General features: G+C 39.3%; 1 protein-coding gene across 3 annotated transcripts in view; it reads left to right on the plus strand.

The window, feature by feature from the left end:
* Window positions 1-9,507: 9,507 nt before the first annotated feature.
* The window catches only part of Mob2 (MOB kinase activator 2), a 50,484-nt gene continuing 44,788 nt past the window's right edge, over window positions 9,508-15,203 (plus strand). For 2 of the 3 annotated variants that reach the window (XM_018033560.2, XM_018033562.2), the window contains exon 1: window positions 9,508-9,998. Coding sequence is in view for 1 of the 3 variants with exons in the window: in XM_018033565.2 (XP_017889054.1) it covers window positions 9,994-9,998 (5 nt within the window). In the remaining 2 variants the exon portion in view is untranslated. The remainder of the gene's footprint in view (window positions 9,999-15,203) is intronic. The other variant, XM_018033565.2, reaches the window with a different exon arrangement.

The raw sequence follows: 15,203 nt of genomic DNA on the forward strand, positions 1-15,203 counted from the left end.
TATATTTATTATTTTAATTTTGTTCTTTTTTTATCGACGAATAACACTCAATTTAGATATTAGCTCTCCTAATTCTAACATTTGTCTGGCTAATACGGCTCGAAAGATTAGATTATGATCGAAAAGCAAAGTTTCTCGTTATTGAAATACGAGCATCTAACACGTAACAATTGTACATTATGTCTTTATTACTTATTTATGAATTTAAACTGATCATTGATTCGGTTGCATAATTTGTATTTTAACATTTGTGCAATTTTGTCAATGCATAAAGACTTCTCTGCGAATCCTAAGAAACTGGAAAATTCTATCCAGGTGAATCATTTGCACCATCGTCGGACTTTTACGCAAGCGGAAAAGCGAAGGATCGGGTGCACTGATTACTAATGGAGATAAGAGATCGGCACTCATTGTGGATGGAAGGAGTTTCGTGCAGCGCGAGCGTGACGAAAAGGAGCAATCACCATTGTTACGTCACGGTGGTTCGAGTTTCTGCGAATGCTTAAGAAGCTCGTTCGAGAGACGAATCGATCGTCTTGGTCGATCTGAAGAATTCCGAAGTAAGACGAGAAGGGTCGAATCGTCAGGTACCCTAGTTCTTCGACGAGTCTTCGTAGCCACCTGGGACCTGGTTCGAATCGCGATGGTATCGTCCACCGCCCAAGCTTCGTTCCACGAAAATCCGAGAAAAAAATCGCCGGTCGAAGATGAAATGTTCCCCGTTCTTCGCTCGTCACCTCGAAGACTCTATCGTGAATTCCAGAACAGCACTTTGTAGCCTTATGTAACCCTGCACGCGATTCGAAAAGTAACACGATACGCGCGTAACGTTACCGCGTGCGAACCGCAATGAGGAAGGAAAACTAGAAACGCGGCCGATTCGAATCGGTCCGCTGCTGCCTAGCGAGACCCTTCGCCCCGTTTTTTCTCCACAATTTCCCTGAAAAACCAGCGGTTTTTATCGACGAAAAAAAAAAATGGTCTCTCCAATACCGGGAGGCTCACCGTTGACGCTGATTACGTTTGACAGCTTCCGCATACGCTTTTTTACATGTTTCTCTTTTTCCCTGGACTACTTTTCACGTCTACTCGATTCATTATTTTTTGCGGTTTTTCCTTCTCGTAGCTGTTTTTATTATCGTTGTTGAAAAACTTCTAAGTTCTCCGAAAAATTGAGAAAGGATACGTATGCTCCATATGGTTAAATTCTATTTTTAATTTTATTTGAAATGAATGAAATGGATACTGATTTAATTTCGTGTTTATAAATCTCGTATAAAATAAAATGGGAAAACGTTTTCGAACCGTGCACTAGATCCGCGTTGTTTTGGTATTGCAGAAGACCGAAAGAAGGCCCAGGCAAGTAGCACAGCTCGATTTTGCATACAGTTACGAGAAACTGGACAATGACAGCTTTACGATTTGTTTGCCACAAACAGCTCCATTTCTTGGAGATTAAGGGATTAGGTGTAAGGAATATACGCCTGGATTGCTTACAATAATGGAAGAACAATGGGCCTTAGGCACTAGTAAGAGGACAGAGCCGCTCTTTCAGCGATTGTCCGCCGGTGTTTCCCTAAACAGGAGACTACGATCCTCGCGAAAGACCAGACAGAAGAAGACAGAGAACGTGCCCACGCCTCCAGATCCCTCCGGTGCTCGCCACGGTGTCCAGCACGCTCCAATAGCCAAAGGAGAAGGGATTGTGTCGCGATTCTTAATGCTTCTTACCGTAAGCGTAATGCTCGGCTAATGACACAAGGGCAGAGTATCGACACGGAGGAAAGTGGGCACGGTATTCCGGATCGCATAATTCTGCGGTCGACCACGGCCAGAAACCTCTTTGTCGCATCGATACTGGAGTGTAAAATAGGATTTTGCAGCGAGTCTCGGCTCTGTTCCATGTTCGCGCGATCGTTTCCACTCCCACCACCTACAGTTCCCCTTTAACCGCGCATGATGGCACTCGTCTAAGTAGCTTTTCCAGGCCGGTCTTACTTATTGGGATTACATAATGGATTTCCAACTTTTTATTCACTCGTTTTGTACCAGTGACACCGTGCCAGACTGGTTGAGTACATATTGACAGATTTGATAATTGACACGCATTCATATTTGTACAAGACTTCGGCTTGAATAATCAATTTAGTACAATTTAACTAATTAAACACAGTAGCTATTTAATTCAGAGATACAATAAATTGAACATTTTTTTTTGGATACGTTTAACAGAAATCAATAATACAGTGCATTAGGAAGTTCGTTTTAGAACAAAACGCTAAATTAGGAATGGTACCTTGGGATGGATTTTCTCCATAAAAAGTGGAAAAACGGTTGGAACGACAGTTGGGTTCTATTTCGGTAACGCAGGTGGTTACGTGGGAGGAGCAGAATCGTGTTTCGAGCGTACGTTATGGACTGCAAGTGCCGCAACCCTTCGGTCGTCAATCATTCCACACCGTAGCGATACACTTCCTGGACGGAATTGAAACAGGACGTGGTCCAGAAATCGTTCCACGTAACTGGCTCTTGGCGCGCGTCACGTTCATGAAACTCGAGAAACCTGTCGCCAGGACGAAATCAAAAGCGATTTTTTTAAGTGCCATTTCGAAATTTAATGATTCACCATAGGAAGATAGGACGATCGAAATAACAGATCATTTCATAACGCCAATACTACAATTGAGTGATGATAAAATTATAAAATAGAATAAATAATTATAAGCAAATAATACATTATGACAATCTTAATCAAATCGATCAACCAATGAAAAAATATAATCAATTTTCATCTAATAGTCTCAATAAACAAAAGTAAAATAGATGAAATTGTATAAATAGTTTTTAACTACAGATTAACAATATGTAAATTGTGTGAAACTGGAGTCACAAGAATTTGTTAACTAATATCCGATTCAGATATATTTTATTGAAGACTAACTTATGTGTGATAAAATATGCATGTTCAATATAAAACATTCATACTATTAATAAGCTAATGTACAATTGAGATTTATTTTCTTTCTGTATCCCAACTGTTTTCATATTCAAAAGGAATTACCCTTTGTGAAAGTTTCTTACGTTACGTTTCTTTGGTGGCAAATTACGAGGCACGGAAGATACGTCTCTCGAGGAAAACACAAATGTAATCCGATTCCGGAGGATCCACACTACACGTGCAGCCTGAGGCATCTCGGGACGATACGAACGGATGTCCGGTTGCGAAGAGATCAAGTGGTCAATGTCGGCTCGTCGAGATCGAAGATCAACATATTTGAAAGTCACGCGTGTTCATGAGTTTTCCACAATTCTCCCACGTGATTTTTTTTCCAGCTGTGTGTCCACGCCTGTACATCATGTAAGTTAAGACTGCCTTACCGTGCCACTATCGGAGTCTACTTCAGTCTAGCCCTTTTAATTGGTGACAAATATTTTGATGAATGTAATTCATGTATATTACAATAAATAATATTTTGAGTGTTATATAACAATCATACTAACTGTGACATAACTGTGATATAAGGAACAATAATGACATTAGTCAGTCACTCTTAACTTTTAATCAGTAAAAAAATCAAGCGAATCGTTAACTGTCACGATTCTACGTGACTACGTGGATTAACGAACGTAATTTATTGCCCCCATAACGCACCACATAATCAATAGGGGTAGTCTCTGTCGGTTAATATCGTATCTCAATGGCACCGTTCGATAGCTCTCCGATAGGATATTGCGTGAGAATCGGTGCAAGAATCAATTTATGGTTCGCACGTGATGTGCTTGCGTGACTGTTAGTCATCCGGCATCGATACTGCATCCTCAACCAAGCGATACAGAAAGCATTTTTAATTGTTTTCAACCCTGAATTAAAATAGTGCACTTCCTAATGTAACAATGCTTTTTCATAATTAATATAGTACCGTAACATGAATTGGGCATTCCAATTAATTTCTTCTACTAATAAGCTAATGTACAATTGAGATTTATTTTCTTTCTGTATCCCAACTGTTTTCATATTCAAAAGGAATTACCCTTTGTGAAAGTTTCTTACGTTACGTTTCTTTGGTGGCAAATTACGAGGCACGGAAGATACGTCTCTCGAGGAAAACACAAATGTAATCCGATTCCGGAGGATCCACACTACACGTGCAGCCTGAGGCATCTCGGGACGATACGAACGGATGTCCGGTTGCGAAGAGATCAAGTGGTCAATGTCGGCTCGTCGAGATCGAAGATCAACATATTTGAAAGTCACGCGTGTTCATGAGTTTTCCACAATTCTCCCACGTGATTTTTTTTCCAGCTGTGTGTCCACACCTGTATATCATGTAAGTTAAAACTGCCTTACCGTGCCACTATCGGAGTCTACTTCAGTCTAGCCCTTTTAATTGGTGACAAATATTTTGATGAATGTAATTCATGTATATTACAATAAATAATATTTTGAGTGTTATATAACAATCATACTAACTGTGACATAACTGTGATATAAGGAACAATAATGACATTAGTCAGTCACTCTTAACTTTTAATCAGTAAAAAAATCAAGCGAATCGTTAACTGTCACGATTCTACGTGACTACGTGGATTAACGAACGTAATTTATTGCCCCCATAACGCACCACATAATCAATAGGGGTAGTCTCTGTCGGTTAATATCGTATCTCAATGGCACCGTTCGATAGCTCTCCGATAGGATATTGCGTGAGAATCGGTGCAAGAATCAATTTATGGTTCGCACGTGATGTGCTTGCGTGACTGTTAGTCATCCGGCATCGATACTGCATCCTCAACCAAGCGATACAGAAAGCATTTTTAATTGTTTTCAACCCTGAATTAAAATAGTGCACTTCCTAATGTAACAATGCTTTTTCATAATTAATATAGTACCGTAACATGAATTGGGCATTCCAATTAATTTCTTCTACTAATCTAAACGTATAGTTAAATGAAAAGCTAGTATTCTTCAATAACGAGGTCTTTGCGAATTGGATTATCTTCGAAGGTAAGATCTGACGGGGTTGCACGCTCGCGTACGTGAAAGGGGGTAAAAAAGGCACTCGGTCGACTGATCACATTCGTGGTTGAATGAGATAAACGACTGTTTACTTGTCCACCGAACGAAATGGAAAGTCCAAGCCTTTTCGAGTCGTGTGTCCAAATATAGGCATTGTGCGCGAAAGAGGAGGAGGACGAGACTCAGCCAGGCGTGCGACGATTTTACTCGCAGAATACTATGTACCGGCCGTGTCTCCGTTTGCCCGGAAAATCACCTTCGGAACTACAAATCCTGCGACTCCTCGCGACTATCCTTTCGTGTAAATGCCGCGGCTTCTTTTTCGTCCAATGAAATTACCGTTTTCAACGAGGCGATATCTGAATGGGAACTCTAGCCGGATATTTGCGGCATCGCCTTATTCGAATTCGATTTGGTCGTCACCGTGCTGTTTCATGAGGTTTCTCCGACTTCCAGGATCATCGGAGGCTTGTCACCTTCTCTACAAGCTTCGATGAGCTTTGATAGAAGCGGGCACTTTATCGCTTGTATTGGATTTTGTGTAGTTTTAATTGCTTAAAACAGGATAAATAAAATCTTCGTTCTAAAAAATAATATAATTAAGAAAACAATATTTGAAGTATGTAAAAATATTAGTAAAGAAAGCAAAAGGTAATTCCTCCATGAACCTCAAGCTCAACCAGTCAATGGAAGTCCAGTCAAAACACAGTCAAAATATCATAAAATCTTGGAGCTAAAAACGTCCCCTCGTAAACTCATTATGACCGGTGGCTGCCATGAATCGGTAAAGAATACCGAAAGGGTAGTAAAGATCTAAAGGAGACGTGGCACGGTGAGAGTTTCAGAAAAGTTCATGGCTTTGCAAGAAAACCCATTTCTCCTCCTTTTCTATTTGAAAGGCCATCACAGGATACTTCGCTCTGTTTCAATCGCAATGATTTAAAGTAAGCTGCTGCTATAATTATGATAACACACTACATGTATTTCAATATATTGCAGTTGCATGCAACGAATTTACACCAGCAATCTTTCTCGTATTTAGAGATGGATATCCTTTGTTTCCTTCGTCTCGAACAGCAGAAATATAAGCGAGTTGTTAAAAGTAAACGGATACGACAGCTACCGCAATTTCATTCTCCGCGGAGGGGCTGTCCCGTGTCCATTCGCCCCGGTGGTGCAGCAACTGCAACGTTCCTTTTTTTCCTCCCTACTTTCTCTCTGTCTGTTCGTGAAACGCGGTCCGCGCGTCCTTTGTCTAAAGCATCCGTGCATGCTGCCCGGTGAAGGATGGAAAAAAGGAGCCGTCTCCGGGTCCAACAAAAGGGCCAAGGGCAAGGAAAAGGGAAATTTATGTACGTAGCCTGGCGCAACAGCGCCATCTGCGTGGAATTCTTATTCCGGTCCATCGGTTTTTCGGTTTTCCGAAAGATTTGGGTCAACCGGACAGTTGCGAGAAATCAGCGTCTCGCCCCTTCTTTTAGAACCGACCCGAACTTCGCCTAATGATCTCCGATTTCTCGGTGAGTTAAGGTCGGGCCCTTTCAAGCTAACAGACTCTTCGCCTGCGCCGCGAATTTTCCATTAATGTAATTATGCATATCCTTCGGCTTCTCAATTTTTTCCATCCTAATGATAACTTGTTTCAAACAATTGCAGGATCTTCAAGTCCGCAATTATTATTTATTACTTCCTTTAGAAAATTTCTTAAATTTGTTTAAATCATTTAGTTTTAGAATCTTTATTTAGAATTGTTTGATTTGGGTAGACATAGACATAGGTAGGCATAGACGCTTTGCTTGAAGTAATTATACAAATACAATCAATAACGGATTGTGATACAGTTTTTTAAATCCACGATTTTCCTTTTCTGAACATTTTACACTAGAATTTCAATATAACTGATGCAGCTAGTAAATTAAGACGGCGAGTAGTGAAAGCCGTACAATATTCAGCTGGCTTTCAATCAAAACTGAACGAGAGAGATGTAAATCGACCATCGGACGCGCGGAAAATTCGCGTGAAACTGCATTCTGCGATTTTGCCAGAAACGTATGTATCCGCATGGACAAGAGGAGAAAATCAGAGAGAACGACGAGTGGAGAAAAAGGAGAAGACAGTCGAGTTCGTCCGTAACGGTGGCGGAACATTTATCTCGAGTGTCACTTCAGCCAACTTTCACCGGGCACAATGTCACTCCGTTCGTTGCTCGCCCTTTTTCCGCCCGTTCTTGTCCACGTCAGAGGGCCTCCTCCAAAATCGTCGTAATGGAGCTTCATTCAACAGGCACGCCGCCGCGTACCATCGTCATTTGCATTTCTTGCGATTTATCTTCGTTCTCGCTACGCCGTTCAGCGGGTAGCCACTTCTGTCTCTTTGTCGTAACAGATCCGCGACGATGCCACCGGACTTTACTGTGATCACTGTTCACACCCACTTGCATCTTCCAGCTAAATCTATCGTTTAGATTATGTGACAGATAATTGATGATCGTTAGAATTCTAGCAGTTCTTTATTGTAAGAGAGAGTGAACAATTATGAATACAAATGTATTCATATCACGTCAGAAAAGCATGAATACTCTCCCTGCTACTTGGTCACTCGTCTCGAATGTCTATGTCGAATATAATATCAGATCATTAATACAAACCAGTTGACGTGCAAGCTGATCAAAGGAAAACTAAAACTATTGCAGATTTGTAATATTTTGTTTCATTCAATAAAGGGGAACGATAAAGATTAACATCGTTAAGAATGGAAATGTAGAAAGATTTAATAGGAATTGGTTACTTAATTCCAGCTTTGTTCAGTGTAATCAAGATTGTACGCTTTTAACAGAAAAAGATATAATCTGAAGAGACATCTTAAATAATAGAACCCTTTCAGACTCTATCCAGGCGACTAGTTACGGTGTCGCTTTGAAGTTATCTTCATCTATTCCGAAAGGGGTTGCGTCTTACGAAAGCGGCGATCTTTGTCACCCAGCATGGAACGAATTGTCTAACGCGTAACTAACGTGGTGCCGGCTACCTCGTGATGACTATACAGAGATTTGACAATGCGAACCCAGTCACCTCTTCGTAAGCGGCGACCGATATATCATTGCAAACTGGCCGCGACTAAACGTACTCGCAGTTCGTTCAGCCGAAAAAGCTGAAATTTTACGATCCACAGAATCCTTTTGCTCATTATCGAATCCGTTTCTTCAAATTCTACATTTCTATTCTTTGCGTACTTGGTCATACGGAAAGTCACGAATTATTGTTCGACTCCTCGCGTTTCTTCAGACAGACGTTTGAGGGGTTGTTTTTAATACTATCTTTTGAAGATATGATCAATGGTACTCATCTTTGATTGAAAAATATAGCGCTGCAAATATTTATTTTAAACTACAGAATTGAACCAAGAATAATACATATTTATCATGATATGTTTAATCGCACAATTGTATTTATTATAGCATAATATTTTCCATTAAACATACATCATCTTGTATTATAATTCTTTGAAAATATGAAAAGTATATGTATAGATAAATATATGGATGTTTCACGAATTTTTGCAAGCGTTTCATTGATTTATGTACATAATCTTAGAAAGATGAAGGAAAAAAGAGAAAGAGGCAGAGAAATCAAGGTGGAACGACGAGCGCAGGGCAGAGAACCCTCGTTCCGCGAAATATCAAAGGCTCAGTAGGGAAATTGAAAGGCTTTGTATAGAAATAAGAATGTATCGACTGTCCCCAGCAACCACTTGGTCGAGGACAACATTTTCTAATCTTGAACGTGTCGGAAGAAATCGTGCAGAAGCATATTTTCTAAAATGGTGATGTAATTTAAAAAATGAACGATTTAAATAATCAAAGACGAAACTAACAGTATCAGCCCTAATTTAAAATTGTAGGTATTGATATCTTTATATGATGACTTTTATTATGCATCCGGAAGATTTTACAATTACATATCATTTCCATTTTTCTTTGCATCACATTATTAGATATTTAGGAATAGCTGTAAGCAATATAAATTCTACTGCTAAAAAATAGTAGCAGTTGTCTCTTTATTCAGTGTTTAAACGTAGCTTCTTCCAGTACAATTTCACCCTTAAAATAGGGGTGACAACACAGTTGCGCATTCTATCAGAGAAATTTAGAATTAAGATCACTGCTCAAAGACCTTAAAAGGAAGATTCTGCTTCGTTGGTGAAACAGATAAAAAAGCCCAATTGTTAATAATTTTTTACCATAATGATATGTACAAAAGTTCATATCAGGTTCGTACATCAACACGAAACTACTACTTGACTCGTCTGTGATTTTAGCCTAACGTCATGGTTTTGTTCCAAATTATCTAAGTTATCGACGCTAAATGCTTTACCATCTGTCTATCGTATAGTTTCTACTCGTATATTCGGAAGATACTACCCTCTGCAGTCGGATATTGGAAGGTGAACGCGAGGAAAGCGAGCGAGTTCGTTCCTCGACGTCGGCTGATCAGCTGTGCGGTTTCGTGGTGGGCTATACCTTCTGCGGTGTCAGTGTCGCGCGTCGCGCACGCATTCCAGTTTCTGGCTTGATCAGTGCGGATTCATATATATATTCGGAAAGAAAGGTTTCTAGTCCAAACGAATAATCGAACGTCGCTTAAAACGCGAATTATAACCGAGAAGTGCACGCGGTGACGGCGGTAAATCGGTAGTTATGTTTGGGTAAAGAGGGGGTTTTCAAGTGAGGCATGACGGGAACAGGTGACAATAGAGCTTCGCCATGTTAGATTTGACGAGATCGCGAAACGTGCGCCGCTGCTGCTGCTGCTGCTGCTGCTGCCGCTGCTGCTGCTGCTGGTGCTAGTGGAGAGAGAGAGAATTTATTTTGTTTTCTCGACTCTCTCGTGCTACTTTCCTCAGAGCGGTGATCCAACTGAAAATCATCCAAGCTGGATAGGTTACCCGAGTATCTCCGCGATACCGTGGACTGGTTTATGGGGTAAGTTTTTCCTCGTGCGAAATTTTCACGACGCGGCACGATATACGATTGTCCTCGATGATTCCGGGTATCGCTTTAAAGGTTAACCTCGACGGTTCGTCGAGTGGTCTAACCTCCCTGTCGAGGTTGACGCTCTCTCGCTCCGGTTCGCGATTCCGTCCCGCGTTTAGACAATCGACTCGCCTTCGTCGGTGCTTCCCACAGGGACCATCGTGCCCGGTGATTTTACGCGGAATCGTGTTGTCACCTCGAATTAAGTTTGCTACCCTCGTGAGAATAACGCGTGGATCAGAGCACACTCTTCGGTATTCCTGAGAATCGATGTCAATTACAGTGACAGCGTCAATCCGTCGTCAATCACGAAAATTCCGCGAGTCAAGGATATCGATATTTCTATACGAAAACGAGTACAGGTCCCTGTGACTCGGTAAACGCATCTATCAGTGACAACTCGCGTTGTCTTTATCGAATTTCTTGTTCCTACCCTTGTACGTATTGCAACATGTAAGATCAGCGTGAATGGAATTGTCATGGGATTAAACTCGGCTAAACTCGGATTACACGGAACTATCGAACAAAAAACTAAGATGTATCAAATTACTAATTTGTTTCACGTAAAACTATGTTCGCGAACTTTTTCAAATACGTGACATTGTCACAGGTTCGTCGGTAACACGCGTGACGCGTGCACTTTTCACGACTGAATCTTTAAGTGTTTTATCAGCGTTCAATAAGGACGTTGTAGAATAGGTTACGTAGTTAGAACCGTAAGCCAACATAGCATTTGTGTCTGTTCAATTTTGGGTTACCATTCTTATTGCCTAACCCGTAGAATTAGAATTTGGCGTTACTTGTTTTGCGTAGATTTTGAAACTACGATACGTCACTATTGTTATTAAATGCTACTTCATTTCTTCCCTTTAATTATATTACGACACGTGTATTTCTACTTATATTTGTGCTTGTACTCGATAACGCCCCGTATTTTCTGACGTGTACATCTACCTACGTTCTTCGAACAAAATGTTCGCTGTACTTGAGCTATGCATAGTTTTACATTAATTCTTGCCAGTGTTACCAGATTTCTCGTATTATTGACTTAAGAAAAATTATTGTATAAAGGATGCATCGAAAGGTATACGAATTTTAGAGTCAGCAATTCGAAAAAGGAATTTTCTTGGTATTGTCAAATTGACAAACATCGACGCCTGCGATTCCTATATCTTTCGACTCTTGCCTCGCAGCCAATAAAATGTTTCCTAAAAACATCGCTCGGTCGTAATGAATCACTCAAGTGTTCGAATCGTTCTAAATCTCGCTACTTTATTCAATTTTTACGATATGGAAACGTACTTACACACGTATCGTCCTCGCGGCGATAAAATTATCGTCAACATCTACGTATGTATGCATTTAGAAATGAATATATATTCGATAACCGTGTAAAAATTTTATCGATCGCTCTGTAATCTAGAATTGCCAAAATTTGGACCAAAGAGAGTATGCATTAGGTTGTTGGATATGAAATGTTTTCTTCAAAAACAAGTCATGTGGTTTTTATGTGTTTGAGTTAAATAATTCACCAGTTACTTTTACACATTCAGAAATGATTAAATAATTTCGCTATTTCAGATTGCTAGTCTTATAATATATAAATTGTTCGCTTATCTTAATTTAAAGACCTTATCTTCAATTTAATTCATAACAGTTAGTTATAGGACGACATAATGTAGATGATTTTTAACCAGGAAATTCAAACTGCAAAAACAAAACGTTTCATATTATCTAATCTAATACTATTAATAGTTAGGCTGCATTTGTTAAAAAAATACGTTATGACTATTTAAAACGATTTGCATACAATTCTTTTTACGAATCATTGTTCGATAAACGCGTCACATTACGTGATCCGTTCGTGATTTTCATAATTTTATTGTGGAATAGTTCTCATTCATATTTATTGGTACAAAATTGTAATAATTCGAGTAACACATTTTTTCTTAATAACTTCGAATATGAACTAAATGGTATGAAGATATGCTTTTACTAAATTGAAATTCCTTCTTGTGCAAATGTTATTTGAATTTTAATAAGAATTTCATATTTTGTTATTTGAAACGTTACGTCTAATAAATTAGTAAATATTTTCGATAAAATATTGACAAACATCGATGAGCATTTATTGAAAAATGGTATAAAGCTTTTTGTTACCGAAAGCCAAGATCTTTCAGTGAACGCGAACTGGTTTTTAAACGAAGTACACGCGTCCGCGCGAATTCGGGACCATTGAAGCGCATATTCCGCGTTCGAATTGTAAATCCTCGCCGATTTGATTGTGTACGACCAGTTTCGAGTGTCGCCGCGCTAATTTCACGCGTCGGCAACGTGCAAAACGAGCGTCGGCCATATAGGAGAACTATGGATGAGGAAAACGTGAAATATCAGGTTGACGCATATGAAACGTCTGAACGTCATGGATAAAATCGTCCCCCAGATGAAAGAATGGAATCAATTTTCAATAGATGAGCATTCTTTAAATTCACCAGTTTTTTATATCTGAGTCCCGGTGAACAGATCTAAGCAAGTATCTCAACAGATTGAAATGTCACAAATTCTATTTACTTTATACACATATACATCTGATTTTACTATATGTTCAATTATTTGTAAAACGGAAAAAGAATAATTGTAATAGGGAGAGTTAATAGTCTGTGAAACAGTCAATAAATCAGTTCACAGAACAAATTGTGCTAACTTAATTTCTACGAGGCTAGCAAAAGTAAGGAACATGATGAAATAGGAGACAATGGTTCAGTGACTGGCTGGATGGCTCTCTGTGCTTTTGAAACGCTTCCACGGGACAACGATACGTATTTGCGCGTTTGGACGCCGCGAGCAACGCGGAAAGTGAACGAGAGTACCGTAACGCTCGGTCGCTGGCTCAAACCGAGGAGCAGACCGATACGTTGAGTGAGTCACGCCGCGTTTCGATCAGCTTCCTTGATGAATCACTCCGTCCGTCAAAACGGAGACACCGCGGCGCTTTTCTATTTCGCACTTTCCAAAAACATTTTTATTAAATGAATTATTGAATTGCAATGTCTTTATTATTAGTTCACTTTTCTTTATTTCATAAGAGTAGATAATGGGACGAAGGATGATAGACGATTTTTAACCAAAAAGTTCATACTTGAGAAAGAGAAAGACGTTTCACGTGTGCCATCCTAATAAAAGAACGAGGGACAAATTAGGCTTGGGCTGTCGAACGGTTCGCGAACGTGCGCCGAACGCAAATTGCCTCCGGCGTGCATTGTATTCTTTAAATAAATCCCGGCGTATAGGCCGGCGCAGATAAAGCGGTTTTATCAACAGTTTCCGACGATAACACACGGGCTTTCGTCGGCGATCCACTTCTGCACATGATGTCGGCGTGTCCACAAACTTATCGCGTAATATCGTCTTATACGTGCCCCCGACAAAGAATTCTCTCATAGAACAGAGTACTATAAAAAAGTACCGGGCGTTACCCAAATGTCGCAACAGCTGGTCCCTTAAAGATATATTAAATTTTTCTTAGAAAAATATTAAATATGAATGGAAAAATATGAAACATTAAAAATGATCATAATCGTTAGACGTATGCATAAGACGAAACAAATACAAATTGCTATAAAGCATTTTACATTTATAAAATAAAGAATAAGACTGATGCGTCTGATAATTCAACTACCTATGAAGACGTATTGCATTGCGTGAACTTCTAGGCCGCATCATGATTTTGAAAACACTACGCGCAGATATTTTATACTTTGAGATACAGGCGTAAAACGTACCTTACGTGGCAGCTAAACTAGCATTAGGATTCATCACCGTGAGCGTTCCCATATTTTACCGTGGAGAACGGTGAAAACTAGAACGCGGTAGTAGTCGATGATAAAGCGGAAGCCTTCTATCTTGAGCAGTCAAGATCTTTTTTTTGTACAATATAATAAATCCATCGTAATCATGAGTAGCATTTTTAGGGAATTTACAATATTACAATTGAGCATCTGTGCTTTTAACTATACCAATCAAACAATATTTCAGAACGCATTGTAACATGATAACTTGTGATGCATAAATCATAATATTATCATATTATGAATAGAGACCATTTTTTTATCTCGGTAGTTCTCATACATAAATTTAACATTGGACGAGATAAAACTTAATAGATGTTTCTGAACCAGTTAATTAAATCTTAAAAAGGACAAAGGCGTTTCACGTTCACCTCCCTAATAGAATATCCTCTTGTCTTTATAAATTACACTCTACTTCTGTATCGGATGACCAAAAAGTTCATTAATTATGTCGATGGTTCTCTGTCTCATGTTTCTTCTAACTAATCAATACTCGTTCTTCGGTGCTCACAAATGGAAAGCGCTAATAATATTCTTGTTCGGACGTCGTTCTCGGGATTGGATTACCAGCATTGGACGTCGGAGAAAGTCTATACACTTGGTAAACAAAGTAAACCGGTATATCCGTTTTTCCAATTACTATCTATGTACCGTGTACTATTAAATGTAAAATGCGTAACCATTAAGCAGAATTATGGGTTGGGAAAATATAGAACAATTTTTGTACATGTCAAAATATAGGAAAATATAGGAAAATTCAGAAAATATAAATATATTACAATAATTATGATATGCATGTTGCTGGAATTATACAGTCGTTATACAGTATAAGAAACGATGAAGTGTTTATATATGTTTACTCTTAATTATGATTGTACAAATCTCTTAGTATTCTGGCTAAAGTTTATGTGGTATATAGCATAAAGGTTCTCAACCGTAAATGCTTAAGCTATAAAAAAATTTTAATCCAGACTGATTAAAATCTTAACTATTACACAATCTAACTTTTTATCACCATTGCAAACTAACAGTCAGTTGAGGGAAGCTAAACTTATGTGTTCGTGAAGATAAAGGGAACGTTAAAACGAAATATATTTTTTACGGCAAAGGGTTAACAGAACGTGAAGAGCAAGAAGGGAAGTCAGGGGTGGTAGGTTTCGCCCTAATCATGGAACAGGCACAGCAGGACTCGTCAGAGACACGTAAATGTGCAGCAAACTGGATCTCGCATTTGCTTGACATTCATCGGTGCTCTCGTTATCCTCGTGTTCATTTTTCCACGTAACACCGTCGACGCCGTAACAGT

The sequence above is a fragment of the Ceratina calcarata genome, unplaced genomic scaffold (genome assembly GCF_001652005.2).
Source record: "Ceratina calcarata isolate Rehan_Ccalc_2016 unplaced genomic scaffold, ASM165200v1 scaffold72.2, whole genome shotgun sequence".
Taxonomy (NCBI): domain Eukaryota; kingdom Metazoa; phylum Arthropoda; class Insecta; order Hymenoptera; family Apidae; genus Ceratina; species Ceratina calcarata.